Genomic DNA, 16,185 nt, shown 5'->3' on the forward strand with positions numbered 1-16,185 from the left:
TTGTTTCCAAAAGACGCCCTCTCCTAATGGCTTTGGAAAGCAAAGCAGCTGTTGAATTCCTCCTGGGCCAGTATCAATCCATTCTTGTTACTAACCATGTTACTTAAATTATGCATCAATAAGTTAGGTGACAATCTGTTTCCTTTCTTTCCCTGGGCCCTTCACCTTAGAATGGAAAAGAATATTTTTCATTCAAGGATTTGCTTAGGCACAGTTGCCAGTGGCAACAACCAAGGCAGAGACTGTAAATAAAGCAACTTTAAGGTAAGTTAAAGCAAAAATAGTGCCAGCTATGCTGTTTTTCTCTGCTCCTTTACAGCTGTTCCTGTAAAACTGCAAATTGCAAGAGAAAGCAACAGTTTTGTCACTGTGTAGAAGTTTTCAACAATGAGATTCTAATAATTTTCAAACATGGATTTAAAATATTTCAGATTTTGCAAGCGGTGATTTTAACCAGTTATTCCCTGTGTGTACCGCGAATCACCTCACGTGGAAAGCCCTACATCACCACTCACCAAAACCAGCTCCCACTTTAGTGAGGGACACGAGAGCGCTCGTGAGACTTCAGCAAACACAGGCGAAGAATATGCAAAGAGCAAAATCATCACAATTAACATAATAAGTAGCTGCTCCATCAGTTGCCTAGCTAGCACATTATTATACATTTCTATTATCTTTCTATTAAGCTTTTCTGAAGCTCAGAAAGCTAAATTGTACTTGATATTTTTCATATCCTGCATCCTTTAAAACTTTTTTTTTTGCATTTCACTTGTATTTCAAATTGTGCTGATGGTATTTATGAAGAAACCCAAGTTTGAAACAAAACATTTTACACACACCCAGGCTGCTGAGACATGCTTGCCCTGCAAAGCACTCCAGTAGTGTAAAGGGATGCTGGACTGGTATCAGAAGGCAGCACCACTACCTCTTCCCCATCGTTAGGGTGGAGAATGCGTATATAATTGTTCTAGCTGCTTCATTTGTCCTGCAAAACAGTTTTGCAGAAAGGCAGCTCCAGTGCAAAAGGAAAGCATCCTCTGTTAACAACCACATATCGATCTCTTTTGCCAAAGTTACTTCTCTAAAGGAAGAAAACTACATTATTTCAACTCTGGTTGAAAGGAAGGAGGTCTACAATTTTGGTAGGTATCACAAAGATCCAGAAGAGGAAAAGCACAACCCTAGCCTATTCTGGTGTAAATTCCTTACCGAGCTGTATATACCACTGAAAACCATCATGAAAAAACAGAAACGAGACAAAACCAGCTGACCCACCTCAACAAGACTTGTTCTTGCCTTTCTCAAAATGCAAAGCAGCGATTGTGACAAAGCACAAGAGATACTGCACTGAACTCCTCCTGGAGCCATTAAATGCTTCTTGCCTGGATTGCTGTGGTAGTGCTGCAAGTTATCACGACCGGCTGCAACCTGCAGCGGCTTCAGTAACTATTCTGCAGCTCTCTCTGCAATACATGCTACGCATTTTTTTTCCTCAAGAAGCATCCAGCTAACTCTAGAGACAAAATGTGTTGGAACAAGGCAATTGTGCAACAATTCCGAGGAGGAGATACAGTGCCCGGTCTCACGCCCTGGCTCAGTCTCACCTTCTTGTGAGCTATCAGGAGGCAGTTCGAGTGTTCGTGCTCACACGCAGTTTCATAGTCAGGGGTGAGGTCAGCCAGCTCCCGGGCGAAGCGCACCACCTCCTCGTGCCAGGGGACGTTAGCCATGGTGAGGTTGCTGGCCGAGCTTTCACCGCAGTATGTCACGCCCTGGGAAGAAACATGGAAACCGTCACTGTCAGCTTGACCCTTCACAAGCTCAGGGCAATGCCGTCACATTGGCCACAGCAAACCCTGAAAATGGTCTGTTTTGCCCCTTCTTCGCACTGTATCTTATGGAAAGGTAACAAATTCGGAGACGGCATCAAAAATCGGTCTTGCCTTCAGTGACACATCACCAAACCACTGTGTGCCCAGGCTTCCCCAGCACTAAAACACAGGTTAGTCTTTATCCTGGAAAGTAGCTTTAAAAGCATTCAAATAGAGGATGCCCGTGCTCCTGAGCTACCAAGGGACCTACTTGAAGATCCCTTGGTTTTCAAACATGACATGCCTGGAAGAAAGTCTTGCAAACAACCAATGCAACAAGCGCGTGTGACACTTCGAGATAACTGTCCTATGCGCCACAGAGGTAAGGACCTCTCCTCTTCCAAGCCAAGGCTGTGATTTCTGCCACTGTCCTCTAGTATCCATACAAATCTTGTTCCAGTCCCTTGTATAACCATCCTACTTGCCCTCCTCCCTACCTGTGCCCAGGGAAGCTCCCCCAGCTGTACATTGCTGGCTCTCCCTGCTTCCAGCTGTTCAATTTAATTACAAGAGAATTAAACCCGCCTATTTTAGCTGTAGACAATTGCTATAACTGCCCCAGATCAAGACCATGTCAGCAACCAAGGTGAAAAGACAGTCCCTGCACTCTGAAACCCATTTTCTGTCTTCCCTGTGGTGCTCATGCAATGAGACCCAGGTAACCATAACCTGGGGCTCTATGAATATGTATATTGGAGATTGAGTAAAACAGTTTTATTCACATGATTGTTTGTATCTTGAGATCTCAAGGTTCTTCCCAACTACTGGTCATTTTATAGAAAAATGAAGACACTCCCAGTTTTGGTGTAAGAAATGGGCATTTGTAAAGCATTACACATCCATGTGCAGATGGGTCAGAATGAGTCCCACTGGGCAGCAGTGCCCAGACCGAACACTGGCAGAGGTGTGGCTCATTAGGAGAAAGGTATAGATGCAGATGCTGGCAGGGTACAGCAACTTGAGCCCAGAGAAACAGATTTCTTTTAAATGCCTTTCCTTAAAAAAAAAAAAAAAAAAAGGGGGGGGGGGGAGAATAGCTGCAAGTGTGCAAAACATCCTTCTCTTCTGTGCCTGCACAAAGCGTGTGATTCTTGAGAGCACAAAGAGCAAAATCACTAAAAAAATTAAATACTGCAAAAGTGGAACAAAGCAGAGGATGTCTTCAGAAGACCTCAATTCAGAAGATGTCTTCAAAAGAACCTAATTTTACGTTCAAACCAGAGGGATGGAATTGGGCTTTAAAGGTGGAGGAATGGTGAATCTGCATGGTCTAGTGCAACATCACCCATTACCTTCTCGAAGACCTTTGCTAAACCAGAAGCAACTCCATGGGGATGAAAGCATCTTCATTAGGGGCAAAAACAGAGTTCCCCCAGAAAAAAACAGGACTTTGCTTCTGCCCCTCTGCTCATGTAAGCTGTTTTTCTGCAGTAGCCAAGCACCTAACGATCCTTAACGAAGCCAGCAAGTCAACACCTCTGGGAGGGACATGCTCTTACCCTCTTTTTACAGCCTGGCAAAAAGGTAGACAGAGATTTGCACGGGGCCATGGGGGAAACTGTGGGGGAGGAAGGACGGCCGCCCTGGACAGCATCATGGCACTGCTGAAACCTCATCTTCCTAATCCAGCCTGCTTCGTCTCTGGTCTGCTCCTCTCCACGACAGCACTGCTCCTCCAACTTCCAGTTAAGAAAAGACTTACAAAACTAAGAAAATTTCAAGGCTAGAGGAAGGTGCTGCTCTTTGTTGTTCATTCACTCCTTGGGATACAGAAGTACCCAGTCGCTCAGCAACGAGCTCGCTGTTAGAGGCAACCACGGCGCAGACCATGCGAGCTGGTTTGCTGCTGGCTCTGCTGCTACCTCCAGTGATTCAAGGTTCCATTCAAGACCCTCAACGCTGACATGAAAGGATGAATATGAAGCTTCACGTGGCTAAGTTCTTCTAGAAACCAGGTGGAGAACTCTGCTCAACCTCCTCAATCTAGTTGAAGAAACACAAATCACCGGTGTCCAAGACTATTCTTTAATTCTCTGGCTTGGTATCAGCAGCTCTGTCCACATGGAGGTCTGCAGGCTGCTCACCAAGTGCCTGGGGGAGGGGTGGTAGCATTTTAAGGAAGATATTGAGCTTTTTCCCCCAGACCTCACCTACAGGAGAAGGCAGCTACAGCGAATGCAGGGCATTCAGTGCTCCAGACCCTTGTTAAAAAAAAAAAAAAAGAAAAAAAAGAGAGATTGGGGGCACTTGTCCAAACTGCTCAATATCCCCCTTGGATATCGAGGGTCATGAGCTAGATACAGAAATAACACTGGCACAGTAAAGCCAGTGCAAACAGAGTCAGTAAACACACAGATTATTTTTCAGGGCTGAGTACACAAGCAGACACCCAAAAATATAAAGGCATTTGTAAAAAATCCCTCCAGCTCATCTCATTCTTACTATCTTTTGCTTAAATTAATTCAGTAAATACTGAGAACTGTTTCGAAAATAGTCCATCTCTGCCTGCACCTCCCGCACACGCAGAGGGAGGGTGAAAATCCAGGCTTGAGTTGCTGCTGTAGAGAAACTCTTATTGTTTACTGATGAGTAGAATTGACTTGATGACATTAAAAAGCAGCTTGTGTTGTTTTGGTCAAAGGCCACCAGAACAATTGAGGAATCTCTATAATCCTACCACTCCACAAAGAGTCCGTGCTGCTTTGTGAAATGCTGAGAGCTGAAGTAGTCGCCTGAGAGCGAACGTCCACAGGAAACACCAAGGGATTTTTTTATAAGATTGATTTGCACTGACTGTGGATCTCCCACCCGATGCCGTTTGCCAGCCAAAAGGCCAGCACCATCGCTCACGCCCCCCCCAAAGCCCCCATCGCTCCTGATTTCCCCTGATTTGGCAGAATTAAAGGTCACACAGTGCTGGCACATTGTATCTGCACTCAAAAAAAAGCTAATCCACGGGGTGGGAAGTACCCAGCACATGCAATCTGATGTGACAAGCACTACAAGCATCCCTTGGGCAGAGCATGGAGAGAAGTTCCCCACCACACATCGGTCTGCAGAGCTCTGTAGCTCGCTAGTGTGAACAGTCAGGAGCACAAGTCTTTGAGGAAATAACTTTTCTGATCATTTTCTGGAAGCACGCTCAAAACTAGCTGCTAATTTAGAAGTGGCATTGTTCAAAAGACACCTTCACTGCTGACTTAATTGTATTAAATCAGCAGAGATATTGGGTTCTTGCTCCAGCTCCTTTCCCAACCACCCGATACAGCAAACAGACTGAAGGAGAGTGTGTTGGGGCAGGACACGTGTTCCTGCTGTGCCCTACACAAAGCCAAGACACAAGCGCTGCTGGTTTGGGTGACTTACTTACATCAGAAGCTGAGGGACTCTGGGTCACTGCAATACCCACCCCCTACAGCAGCCAGCTCCATGCCCTGCAACAAGCACTGGTCACCAAACACAACCCCTCAAGTTCTCCTACACCCCCGTCCACCCAACTTCACCCTCGTCATTTTGAGATCAGCTGCTCTTAATTTGGCGATTTGATCACTTGAACCTCCTGAATTACTGACATTGTCTTAGCCATGACCACAAATTCACTACTGCCTTGCTCCATCTTTAAGTTAGTAAAATTTGCATAAATTAGTATGTGGCTTGCTGAGATGTATTTTTGCTTATTTCTTTCTTTCCAGATAAAATCCATTAAACGCTTATCCAACTGGTTTAACTGGTGGTATCACAAGACAGGTCACAAACCCACCAGCACCCAAAAGGGCAAGCTCACACAAGAAACTGCTTTTCTTCTAGACAAAAGCCCAACTCCTCTGTACCTCTCTAGGTGATTTCATCATCACCTTTGCTCTTTGGCTAGGCTATTTTATTCCAGTCACAAAATCCCATCAAGCACCCATCTTTAAAACAGAGCGCACACAATTTTATGGATGATTATGTTTTGCATTCTCATGTTTTTCCTCTGTGAAGAGCACTTCTACTTCTTTTAAATGGCATTTGCATCCACGCTATGTTTATGGCACCTGGTCCCAGCTGATGCTGCACTCCCAAGACCTAACTCACCTACACTGAAGTTGAACATGTCATGTCCAGCAATAAACAGAGACAGATCCTTTGCAAACACTTAGAATTAGAGCAAGGTGAACCACACAGTGCTTAAATAGGGCTACAAAAGAAACAGACTCATACTAATTAGAAACTGTACAAGTTTTGGAAGCAGTTACTTTCTCCCTGGTAAATTTATGAGGGACTTCCCTCTATTAATCTGCCCAAGCAAAGGATATTAAGAGTTGCGCACCATAACTCAGAGCCAGCGTGGAAGCAGGTTGACTATGCACAACTGCAGACAAGCCGGGGGAGTGCTAAACAGAGAAGTACATTAATTTTTTAGCCTGGCTTTGAAAGTCTGAAAAAGATTTTAAACGTTCTTATATTAGAGCAGCCAGCCACGCAAATAATAGGATATGTATCTCCAAAGTTCAGCTGTATAGACGCAGCTCCATATAGCAATATTTTCCCCACGTTCATTATACAGATTATGATTTGAGCAGCATGAAAAATGTATGACTACAGAGGGAGAAAATTCTTAGGAAGCTACAACATGACTCATTCTTTTAATAAACTTCAGAGAGATCATTTACAAGCAAAGAAAGCACAGAAGCAAATGGAATAACTAAGTGCTCGGATGGCTGATTAATTCACAAGCACAAATCAATGAAAATCAGCTTAGCAGCACACCGCTAAGTTGTGAAAGCACATCAGCTTTCAACTTCCCCAACTTCTTAAAATTTGAGTTAATTAACAGTGCTGATACCACTTAAAAAATGTGAACAGTCGATTAGGGCGGTCATGTTATACTTTTCAGTAATACACGGAGACAGTTATTAAGACATCAAGTATTAAAAGAGGAAACCATTCTATTGTACACCCTAAGCTCTTACACCAACTTCCCTGCAGCAGCAACATCAATGATGCTGCCTCTTAATTAGTCTTTAATAAGGATGCTTTTAGCATCCTAATCATGCCACATAGCTTTGGCCAAATACCTTGAAATGCAGAAGCCTTTTGAAAAGCATCTCAGCTATTCTCGGTTATGCCAGTACAAATCCAGAGCAACTGCGCTGGGCATGCTCTGGATTTCTGCGCTGCTGTAACAGAGCCTAGCGTGCACAACTGTATTTAAGCAACCCCTTGTGCCAAGATGATTATCGCTGCAGTGAGAAGCACATTTCTTCCACTGCGATCTGGCTCCTTGACGGAGATCGAGAGCCAGCAATCATTTTAATCCATGGGGCTATGAAGAAAAGATTACTGGAGAACTAAATATGACAGTGCTTGGTTTCTCAACTCTGAAACTGCAGGCTTCCCAACTTAATTACCAAAGAAGAGAATTTTCTTAACTCCTAGCCCACAAATTATAAATTTGTTTAATTGAGGCTCGTGTGAATTAACAGAAGAACAAAGTGTCAGCCAAGCTGCTGAACGACAGAGCCACTGTTTAAAAACTGGGGCAGCCCTGACCCAAGACAAATATAAAAAGCCCCAAATGACATGTTGATAGATTGCACACTCTGCAATAAAAATGCTTATGATCCGAGCATCAGCATTGTCCAAATTATATACACAAGCTCTCATGCACGTCTGCTCCTCGCTGGAGTGGGTTCAGGCTCATTGGTTGTTTTTAATAATCGCTTTCAAGTTGATTTAACAAAGGACATCAGTTTGTGTCAGTTAAATCTGAAAAGCAGGAACGGAAATAGTTAGTTATGCAGCATAACCCCAATATTTAACACCAGCTCTCCAGATGCACCACACGTGGCTACATGCAGATCGGTACTACAGCAGCCCATAAATCTTCAGCAACTCCCTTGAAGTCAAAGAGCTCCTCCTGTAAAAGCTAAACTCTGAAATGCTGGTCACAGCCTTTGATTCCAGCTCTTCAAAATGAGCCATATAGATATCGAGAGAGAAACAGCCACTGTTAAATCACTCACCCCCCTGGTCCTTATGCCTTGTTAAAGAGAGATTGCAAAGAGGGAGGTGGGAGGAGTAGAAAGACTTAGACTGGAAGGCAGGATGTGAATTTTTAGCCAGTGACCTGCTTTGCTTCGACCCACTCCTACCCTGCCTCAGTTTCTGCAGCTGCAAAACACAGTACGTGGTGCGAGCCCTTCTCCTGCAAGCAAGCACTCAGAGCCGCAGACAGAAAGTTACTATTTACAGACTGTTAGTGGAGTACAGCAGCACTGGGCCATCGCACACAACCAGCCTCCATACGCTCTTTATTTTCTACAGCTTTCCTTGGTCATATCTAAAAGCCTCACAAGCCTAATGCAATTTCCATGCCCTGTGCTTCCCACTTACTTTGGATACTAACCTTTATTGAAACACAAAAAATAGATGAGAACAATCCATTTTAGCTTGGATTTTCATCAGGCTTAGATTTGCACCCAAGCCCAGTGCTGGACTGCAAAAATTCTTCCTCAGTTTCAGAAAGGTATTTGTATTAACACAGGTTTGGATGAAAGACTGACTTTTCCATGAAACTGTGTGGCAGGGTCACTTGAAAATTCAAAATTTAACCACTCGGCTATGTTTGCAATGAAACTTGTTAGAGCCTTACTATGTACTCACAGCATGAAAAAACCCACTGATGTCAAGCCGAACTCCTCAGACACATCTATTAGTAACTTGTAACCTTTAGCTGCATCAACAGAAATAGCAAGCTGGGTCCCTGCCTCAAACCCACAGATGCCAATAAAGAAAGAAGCAGCCTTCAGCAGGGGCTGCTCAGGGCCCACCCGGAGGCAGCTCTCAGGGGCAGCCCAGGGCAACGGGGCTTTACCCAGCAGAGCCAGAGCCCCTGGGTGCCCGCCTGCCCTGCGGCTCTGCAGCACGATGGGGAGGCGGCGCAGCCCCCTGAGCAGCCCAGCGCAGCCCTGCCGCTGCCCACCTGGCCTTGGAGCGTCCACGCCTCGTGCCTTGTCCTTGGGAAATGCAGGCAGGCTATTAGACCCACGGCTCGTAGTTTAGAGAGAACAGCAAGTGGTCAGTGGTTTTTTTTTTTTCCAGGCATGGAAATTATACATTGTTTGGATTTATTTTATAGCAGGTACTAGGACAGGAGATTTCAACTTCACCTTCTCTTCATCTAAATGCGGACTGGAATGGCAGCAAGACTCTGAATACAGCTTTTTGACAGGTGGGGGCAATCGCCTCTTGCTGCATGCAATTAAAAGCTCATTAAAGCAGAGCTCATTTTCCTCATTATTTTAAGCACTTAAGTAATCTTTACTGTTTAATATGACAAGACTGAGCAGACTGGGACAGGTACTTCCCTCTGGTCCTTCCTTCCAGACATTTACTTGGTCATTTTAATTTCATAGCAAAGCTTCAGATGCCAAGAGCAGGAGCTGCAGTCCCAGAACATCATCCTTAGTTCTGCCAGACACTGAGCCCATCCACCAACACAAGCTCGGCACAAGGGTGCTGCGCTGAAGCCGGAGCTGCAGAACAATCATCAGGGATAAGTGCTTTCAAGTAGCTGAAAACTGATTTCACAAAGGCTTGAGGAAATTCTGTGCAGTGCCACAACACTCATCTCCGCTCTGCCCAAGTCCTGCCCTCAGACAGAACCATGGTATGAACAGCCCTCGAACAAAGGACAAGCCAGGCAGGCTTTTTTTTTTTTTTCTTTCTTAAATTGAAATGGATGGAGAGAAGCAGCAAGGCTCTGCTCAGGCAGGAAGCCATGCTGCTATTGAGAGCTGCAAGATGAAGCTTCACTTTAGCAAATAAAGACCACTTCCCCAGCGATGTCGTTCCACTTGCGGCTCTGACCAGAGCAACCTGAGCTCCCTCACCATTGCAAAAGCAGCTCTGAAATGCAAAGCCATGTTTGCAAGGCTGAGCACTTGACATGCACACTTGCACGTGCACAACCTTAAAGCTACTGACAGTGCAGAGAGGATGCGTGGACACAGCCACAATTAAACACACAAGTGTGCCCAGCTGCTCCGTGATCTGTCTGCAATGACCAAAAGTCCATCCTGGGTTTCTGTGCACTCACCTGGCTTCGCACTAACGTGACCCTACAGCACACTCCACTCACATATAGCTGAATGAGTTCTTTAGGACCCACTTACATTTCACTTCAAAATCCTTTTGCCCCTTTGGTTTAAGAAGGTAAAATACTGCACGCCAACACAAGCCTCTGGCTTTTAAAACAAAAAGAGAGTAACATTGCAAAAGGATGAGTTGCACGTTCTAGATCTTAAATATAACAATCAACTTCGTACAACTATGGCAGTGACATTATGGCATTAAGAGACTAAGGCAATAAATAAGATTGATGCGTATTTAATAACCACATGACTGATTCTTCCTTTACTTGGGTTTTACACAAGGGTAATCAAGGCTAATTTCTATTGGCTTAAATAAGAGAATAGGGTCCCACAGAGTTACACTGCTGTAAGATACTCCTGTAAATGAGAACAAGTATTAAGCCCTGCAAGAATCTAAATCTCTATCCACTCCACCCCATGAGCCTCTCTGGAGCAACAGGGGATTAGCTACATTCATTTTAAATGAACGTCATTTACCTCAAGTATTTAACCAGGAAATCCCGCTGAGATGAGCCTCACTTTCTATCAGATGCTTTGCAGTATCTTGTAATATTTTTTTATTTGCTTTGAGCAGGACCTGGTCTTTGCCTTTTTAACCTATCACACTGGGGTTTTGGAAAAAAAAAAAGCTAAGCCCCATCCACATGCCAAATAGATTCTTCAATATGCTTCATTCTCAAAGGAACACAATAAATTACTTTTAATCAAAAATATCAAGTCTTTTGGGGAAAATGACCAGGTCACAAACACTGTGTAACACCACAACTGCTGGGGCTGGACTAAAGGCCAGTTACACACTGGCAGGAGTTTTTGTCTAAGTGCAGATCAATACATAGAGTGCATAAAAGGGAATACCAACAGCAATAATGAGTGCTAGATTTGAACGCACCTCCACCCTACCTGTCTGTCTTTGGGTCAGAATTTAACTCCTGACTTTACATGCTATTGTATCAAGCATGACTTTGAATGCTGTAGGATTATATCCATGTGATCACTCTGCTTATGTACACTTTGCCTGCCCAACTGCAAACTCCCAGAAACGGTAGCTCCTCTTCTACCGTTCTCCTTTGCTGAGAAGATCTGCTCACCTTTTATTCCAGAGCAGTCAAACATGGCAGGGACAGAAACTATGGCTCTTTGCTTCACCCCACAGGTGCACAGGCAGAAGCAACAAAGCACCTTGAAGCATTCTCAGCTCCAGTTTGCTCAACAGCACAGCTCAGATGCCTCTGAAACCACTGCAGCAGCCATCTGCACCAGCGATCCTGCCGTAAGAGAAGGCTGATCTCATGGGTAGGGCATTGGATGAGAGCTTTGCAAGCCAGGATTAAAGATGATCAGATGAAAACAAGCTGTCTGCAGAGCGCACAGCTGAATGCAAAGGAGGGTAACCTACTAATTTAGTTAGGTCAGACCACAGGGTAAGGGTCTGAGTGCAGGCACAGCAGCAACACGAACATCTCCAGCAGCGTGGGGGCACACCACTCCATGAGCAATCAATCGACACTTCAGAGAAGGACAGCCAAGTAAGGAAGCCGTCTGTAAGATGACATTCCCTCCGTCAGCCTCTCCTGTTGGTACTTGGCTGGACTCTCTCACTACCCTGCAGCAACACAACTCGTTGCTCATCAGCCACTCCGAAACACACCTCTTACTCCTTCTGGCCCAGAAAAGGGAAAAATTGGTTCCACACTTGAGGTGAGAAACCATGTAATCCCCTCACATTTCAAAGTCACAGAGACAGTGCAGCAAGAGGAGAAAGCCATTGCGCCTCCCTACCAAGGCAAATCATCTGCACTTTAGAAATGCTGCTGCTTAGCAGGAACTGGCAGATGAAACTATGCGAAACAAATAAGGCCACTGACTGGGCTAATACTATATTCAGCGTGAGCTACTTGCCCTCTGCAGAGCACCAAGTGCCCACCTTTTAGAACATTACACTTGCTCCAAAGAGGCAAGGAAGAAAGGCAACTTTTAAAAAAAAAAAAAAACCAAAAACACACAACCTTGCTCTCACATAAAAACATCTCATACAAAAATCTGTGACCAAGACGTTTCATCTAACTTGGGGTCTATTTAAACACAACCTAGTGTCAAGCAAATCCCCTGCTCCAGGGAAGCCATCACAACATTTTGTGACTTTTAAAAGGGATGGAAATGCCATTTAAACCCCAAATGTGCCAGCACAGAGTTGCACCATTTGTTTCAGGCAGCGATTAACATCAGTTCAGCTCCTGCTGCGAATGGGTGCTCCAGCAATGTTACTCACAACAGCATGCTTCATGCATCAAGTATATGGACCCTGCTTTCCTGTCTTTGAAATTAAGACAATGGAACAGCGCAGCTCTATTTAAAAGCTCAATTAAATGGAAAAAACTGGAGACTATTTCAGACGCTGCTGGTGAACGAGGTGGAGCAGTGCCCTGACAATTCATTTCCGCTGCTGAAGCTGAAAAGGAATTAGTGTGTTTTCTTGTACTCAGCTGCTCGCTTCTGTCTTGCGGGGCGCTTAGCTGCTGTCAGACTTGCTGTGTGGTTTTGAGAGCTTTGGAAAGTCGTCCTTCCTCCACTAGCCGGGAAACAAAGAGCAAACTATAGAAGATGTTTTTTGGACTTTGAGTCTACAGATCGCAATGAAGTTGTGAAGCACCATACTGTGGTTTGTAATGAGAGCTGTAACCAGGGAAGGGAAGACTTTCCCCATCGCTGTCAGCCTAACTACAGCAACTGGCAGAGGCAAGGGAGAGAGATGCTGCATCCTTTGCAAAGGCTTAAACCCGAGTTTCCCGTGTCCCTGACTACTGCTCTTGGGATTGGAAAGACAAGAGACTTTCTACGTGCCAACCACAGACTGCTTTTATGGCCCTAGTATAGGCACAATGCTAAACCATTCATGGAAGAAGAAACTGAGGCAGAGATGTTCCATCCCTTAGCTTGAAGACACCATGATCTGACAAAGATCAGCACCCTGTTAGACACTTCTGTCCTCCAGCACTTGCAGAACTTCACTTACCTGCTGGAATATTTCTGAAAAAGTGACATTTAGATCAAAGCATCCCACCTGCATTTAGATCAAAGCATCCCTTAATTAAGTAACAATAAACAGCATACACTTTTTTCAAAAAAAAAAAACCAAACAAACCACCAAACTGCAAACTTACACTCATATCAGTCCATGAAAAGACCCAAACCCACCCAACATCATGTGGCCAGCAGGTGCCAGGTACATCCCTCTGCCTTCCTTGTCCTGCACCCCTTTGAACCCCCTTTGCAGCTGGTGTTGGCAGGTACACGAGTGATGCTGAACCCCCAGCTACACTACCATGCTACGTGGTTTTGGGGAATGTCACCCAGCCCCTCTCTGCCTCAGTTCATACTTCTGCAAACAGGGAGAAGTGTTCAACATATATCCCTTCCTCAGAGAAAGTCCTCGCTGGTTGAGATCTGAAAAGCACTTTGAAGCACTTGGAGTGCAACAACGACATTTTCGATTGAAGCAGTCTGGGCAGGAGCCTGTCCCAGCTGGAAGTGCCAGGAGTACATTTACAACCACCTTGGGAATACCTCTATGACCACTTCTTTTCTCACGTATTTCCCTGGCAGTATGAGGCATGATTTTGCCAGGGAAGAGCCACTGGGAGAGCTGAGCTCCACGCTGCTGGGAAACCATGACTGCAAGGCTGAGTCTTTCCCCAGGCAAAGGGAACAGCAGCCCTCTGCCTTGGAGGAGACAGATGTTCACCCTGGAGAGTACCCAGGGGAATCTGCGCTCAGAAACATTGATTAACTTACACCTGACTCATTTCACTAATTAAAGTCACTACACGTGACAGAGCAGTCTAAGCAGCACGTACACCGAGAGCCTCATACTCCACGCTGGCATGCACACTCATCTCTGCCTTCCTTGCACACTGGAAGAAAGGATCTTGCACTACCAGGCTGCAGTAAGAGTCAGGAGATGCAAGGTGGGAAGGGCCGCATAGGAGCACTCCTCCTGCTAGGTTTTACCTGAGGAATAGAAAACAGTCTGGTACACTTTGTAAAACTGAGGCTTTTTCCCCAAACTGTACTCAAAGTCTTATTTTGTATTAAGCTATCAACTTCAGCAGCACATTCAGAGAGAAAGAGACCTCTCAATACTGATAATATCAAAACCTTTGGGTTTTGTTTCATAAGGAAATTGCAGCAAACTCCAGGTTTTTTCTTCAAAGCAGCAGTAAATAAAGGTTAAAAAATGAAAGAGAAAGAAAAGAGAAGAGAGGACAGAAAGAAAGCCCAGAAGTAATAGAGCTGCAAAAATACAGAGCTGAGGTAAATGTGCTGGTCTGCAGGGGAGTTGCTGGATGAAAATGCTGATAGCGAGTCTTTACAGAACACTTTGTAATGTGCCTTTTCTACATTCTCTATATACTAAATAGATTAATCCCAAGATAATGCACCTCCTTCCCTTCTGTTTCTCACATGCTTCTGTTAGTAGCTATTCCAGTTCCAGAGGGTAGTATTTCCCCCCGTTTTGCACAGCCTGACAAATACCACATCAGTAAACCAGACATTATCACCCCCTTCCCCCAGCAGAATTCAGGGCCAGGATGGGAAGAATAATACCACAAACTACCAGCTTGTCCCAGAATATTTTGTTTAAAATGATGGTTGACATAAAAGAAGGAATATCTATTTATCAGTCTCTGCTCTCATGATAAATACAAATAAGAGCAGAGGGTTATGATTCTGTTGGGCAGAAATTGATGCTGGCTGGTACAAACCTGGTCTTGCATAACACTGAAGACTACTCCAAATGCACACAAAATATTAGAAATCTGGCTGCCAACTTTAAAGGCAAGAGATAAGTTCCTTATGCATCACTGAAATCTTTGGAAGAATTGCAATCACTCACGTAAGTTTAAGACCAGGGCAGGGGGGAGGGTGGAATGGGGAGGAAAAAAGTAAAATACTGATGGAAAAAATAAAATAGCTCTGTCCAGCTCACCTTAACCTCGATGAAGTCTGGTTTACCAAGAGATATCAGGTCAGCATAGGCTTTGAGTTCATCCACATTCCAAGCTTTCACTAGTGTCAGCCTATAAACAGTGCGCTGTTGCTGAAATAAAGGAAAAATTACATTAGGAACACATTCTGACACAAGGAGGATGTTCCAGCCTTCCACAGAGCTTTAAACAGGAAAAAAACCAAACCAAAACATTAATTTATTCGAAGAACCCAAGGGGAGAAACAAACCAGACCCAAACCAGGGGCCACGTCACTTGTTCTTTCAAGAAAGCTGCTTGCAGCACCTGTGAGCTGAGCCACCTTTTGCTGTACAAAGACTTATCTTCCCTCTATATATCCCAGGCACTTTGATTTTACAGGAGCTTTAATTTAATGGGAAAATAATCAGGAAGTTTATCTCTCTTTGATTTGCTTCCCCAGGTATAAAAATCTCACCATTAGTTGCTATACAGATATTTTATTTCCTCCAGCTGGATCATCTGGCATTGGTGACTTTTGGACAGGACGAACAAAAATAGACAGACCATTGTCTGCTCCGTCTGTGAACTCTTCCAGCACATTAGGTACAATATCGTAGACAAAAGGCTCTCCCGTGATCAGTTATGCAGAACATTTTATTGGAAGCACAAAGAGACAATTAAAATCACAACCAGGAAACACTGAAAATACCCCGCTTATGATCTAGCCTTATAAAAAGTGTGGTGCAAACCATTAGGAACAAACACAGTAGCTGCAGTGCTAACGACTACAAGAGCAGCATCCACCCCTCATTACCCCCTGCAGCAGGGCAGCTGGATTTCTGCCTGGCAGCATCCCTGCACAGATCTGTCCTCTCCATCCTGCTGCTGAGCACCGCAGCTCCTCATCACACCGGTGCCCCTCCAAGATGCCCAGACCTGACTTACTTCTGTGCACAGTGGCAGACAGCACTCTGAGAAATTCTTTCCTTGGAGTTACTCTGATTTTCCCTCTAAGGGCTGCTCACCAAAGAAGTTACTGGTGACAAAAGGACTTCTACTATCAATATACGCACTTGGCCATGGAACAAATCTAGTCTCACTGCTTACACCTACTTGTTTCCATCTTTCCCCTCTCCTTCCCTTCATCTTCCACTAATGTTTTATTTCATTTATCTCTGGAATTTATTTATAGAGCAATCTTCCAGCAAAATT

General features: G+C 44.6%; 1 protein-coding gene across 4 annotated transcripts in view; it reads right to left on the minus strand.

Annotated features, from left to right (window-relative positions):
• The window catches only part of LOC142417353 (S-adenosyl-L-methionine-dependent tRNA 4-demethylwyosine synthase TYW1-like), a 108,181-nt gene that overhangs the window by 13,009 nt on the left and 78,987 nt on the right, over window positions 1-16,185 (minus strand). For 2 of the 4 annotated variants that reach the window (XM_075517948.1, XM_075517947.1), the window contains exons 13-14: window positions 14,994-15,104; window positions 1,605-1,772 (exon numbers count right to left, since the gene is read on the minus strand). In XM_075517948.1, the coding sequence (XP_075374063.1) occupies window positions 1,605-1,772; window positions 14,994-15,104 (279 nt within the window). The remainder of the gene's footprint in view (window positions 1-1,604; window positions 1,773-14,993; window positions 15,105-16,185) is intronic. The other 2 variants (XM_075517950.1, XM_075517951.1) reach the window with 2 other exon arrangements.

This window comes from Mycteria americana, chromosome 15, assembly GCF_035582795.1.
Source record: "Mycteria americana isolate JAX WOST 10 ecotype Jacksonville Zoo and Gardens chromosome 15, USCA_MyAme_1.0, whole genome shotgun sequence".
Classification (NCBI taxonomy): domain Eukaryota; kingdom Metazoa; phylum Chordata; class Aves; order Ciconiiformes; family Ciconiidae; genus Mycteria; species Mycteria americana.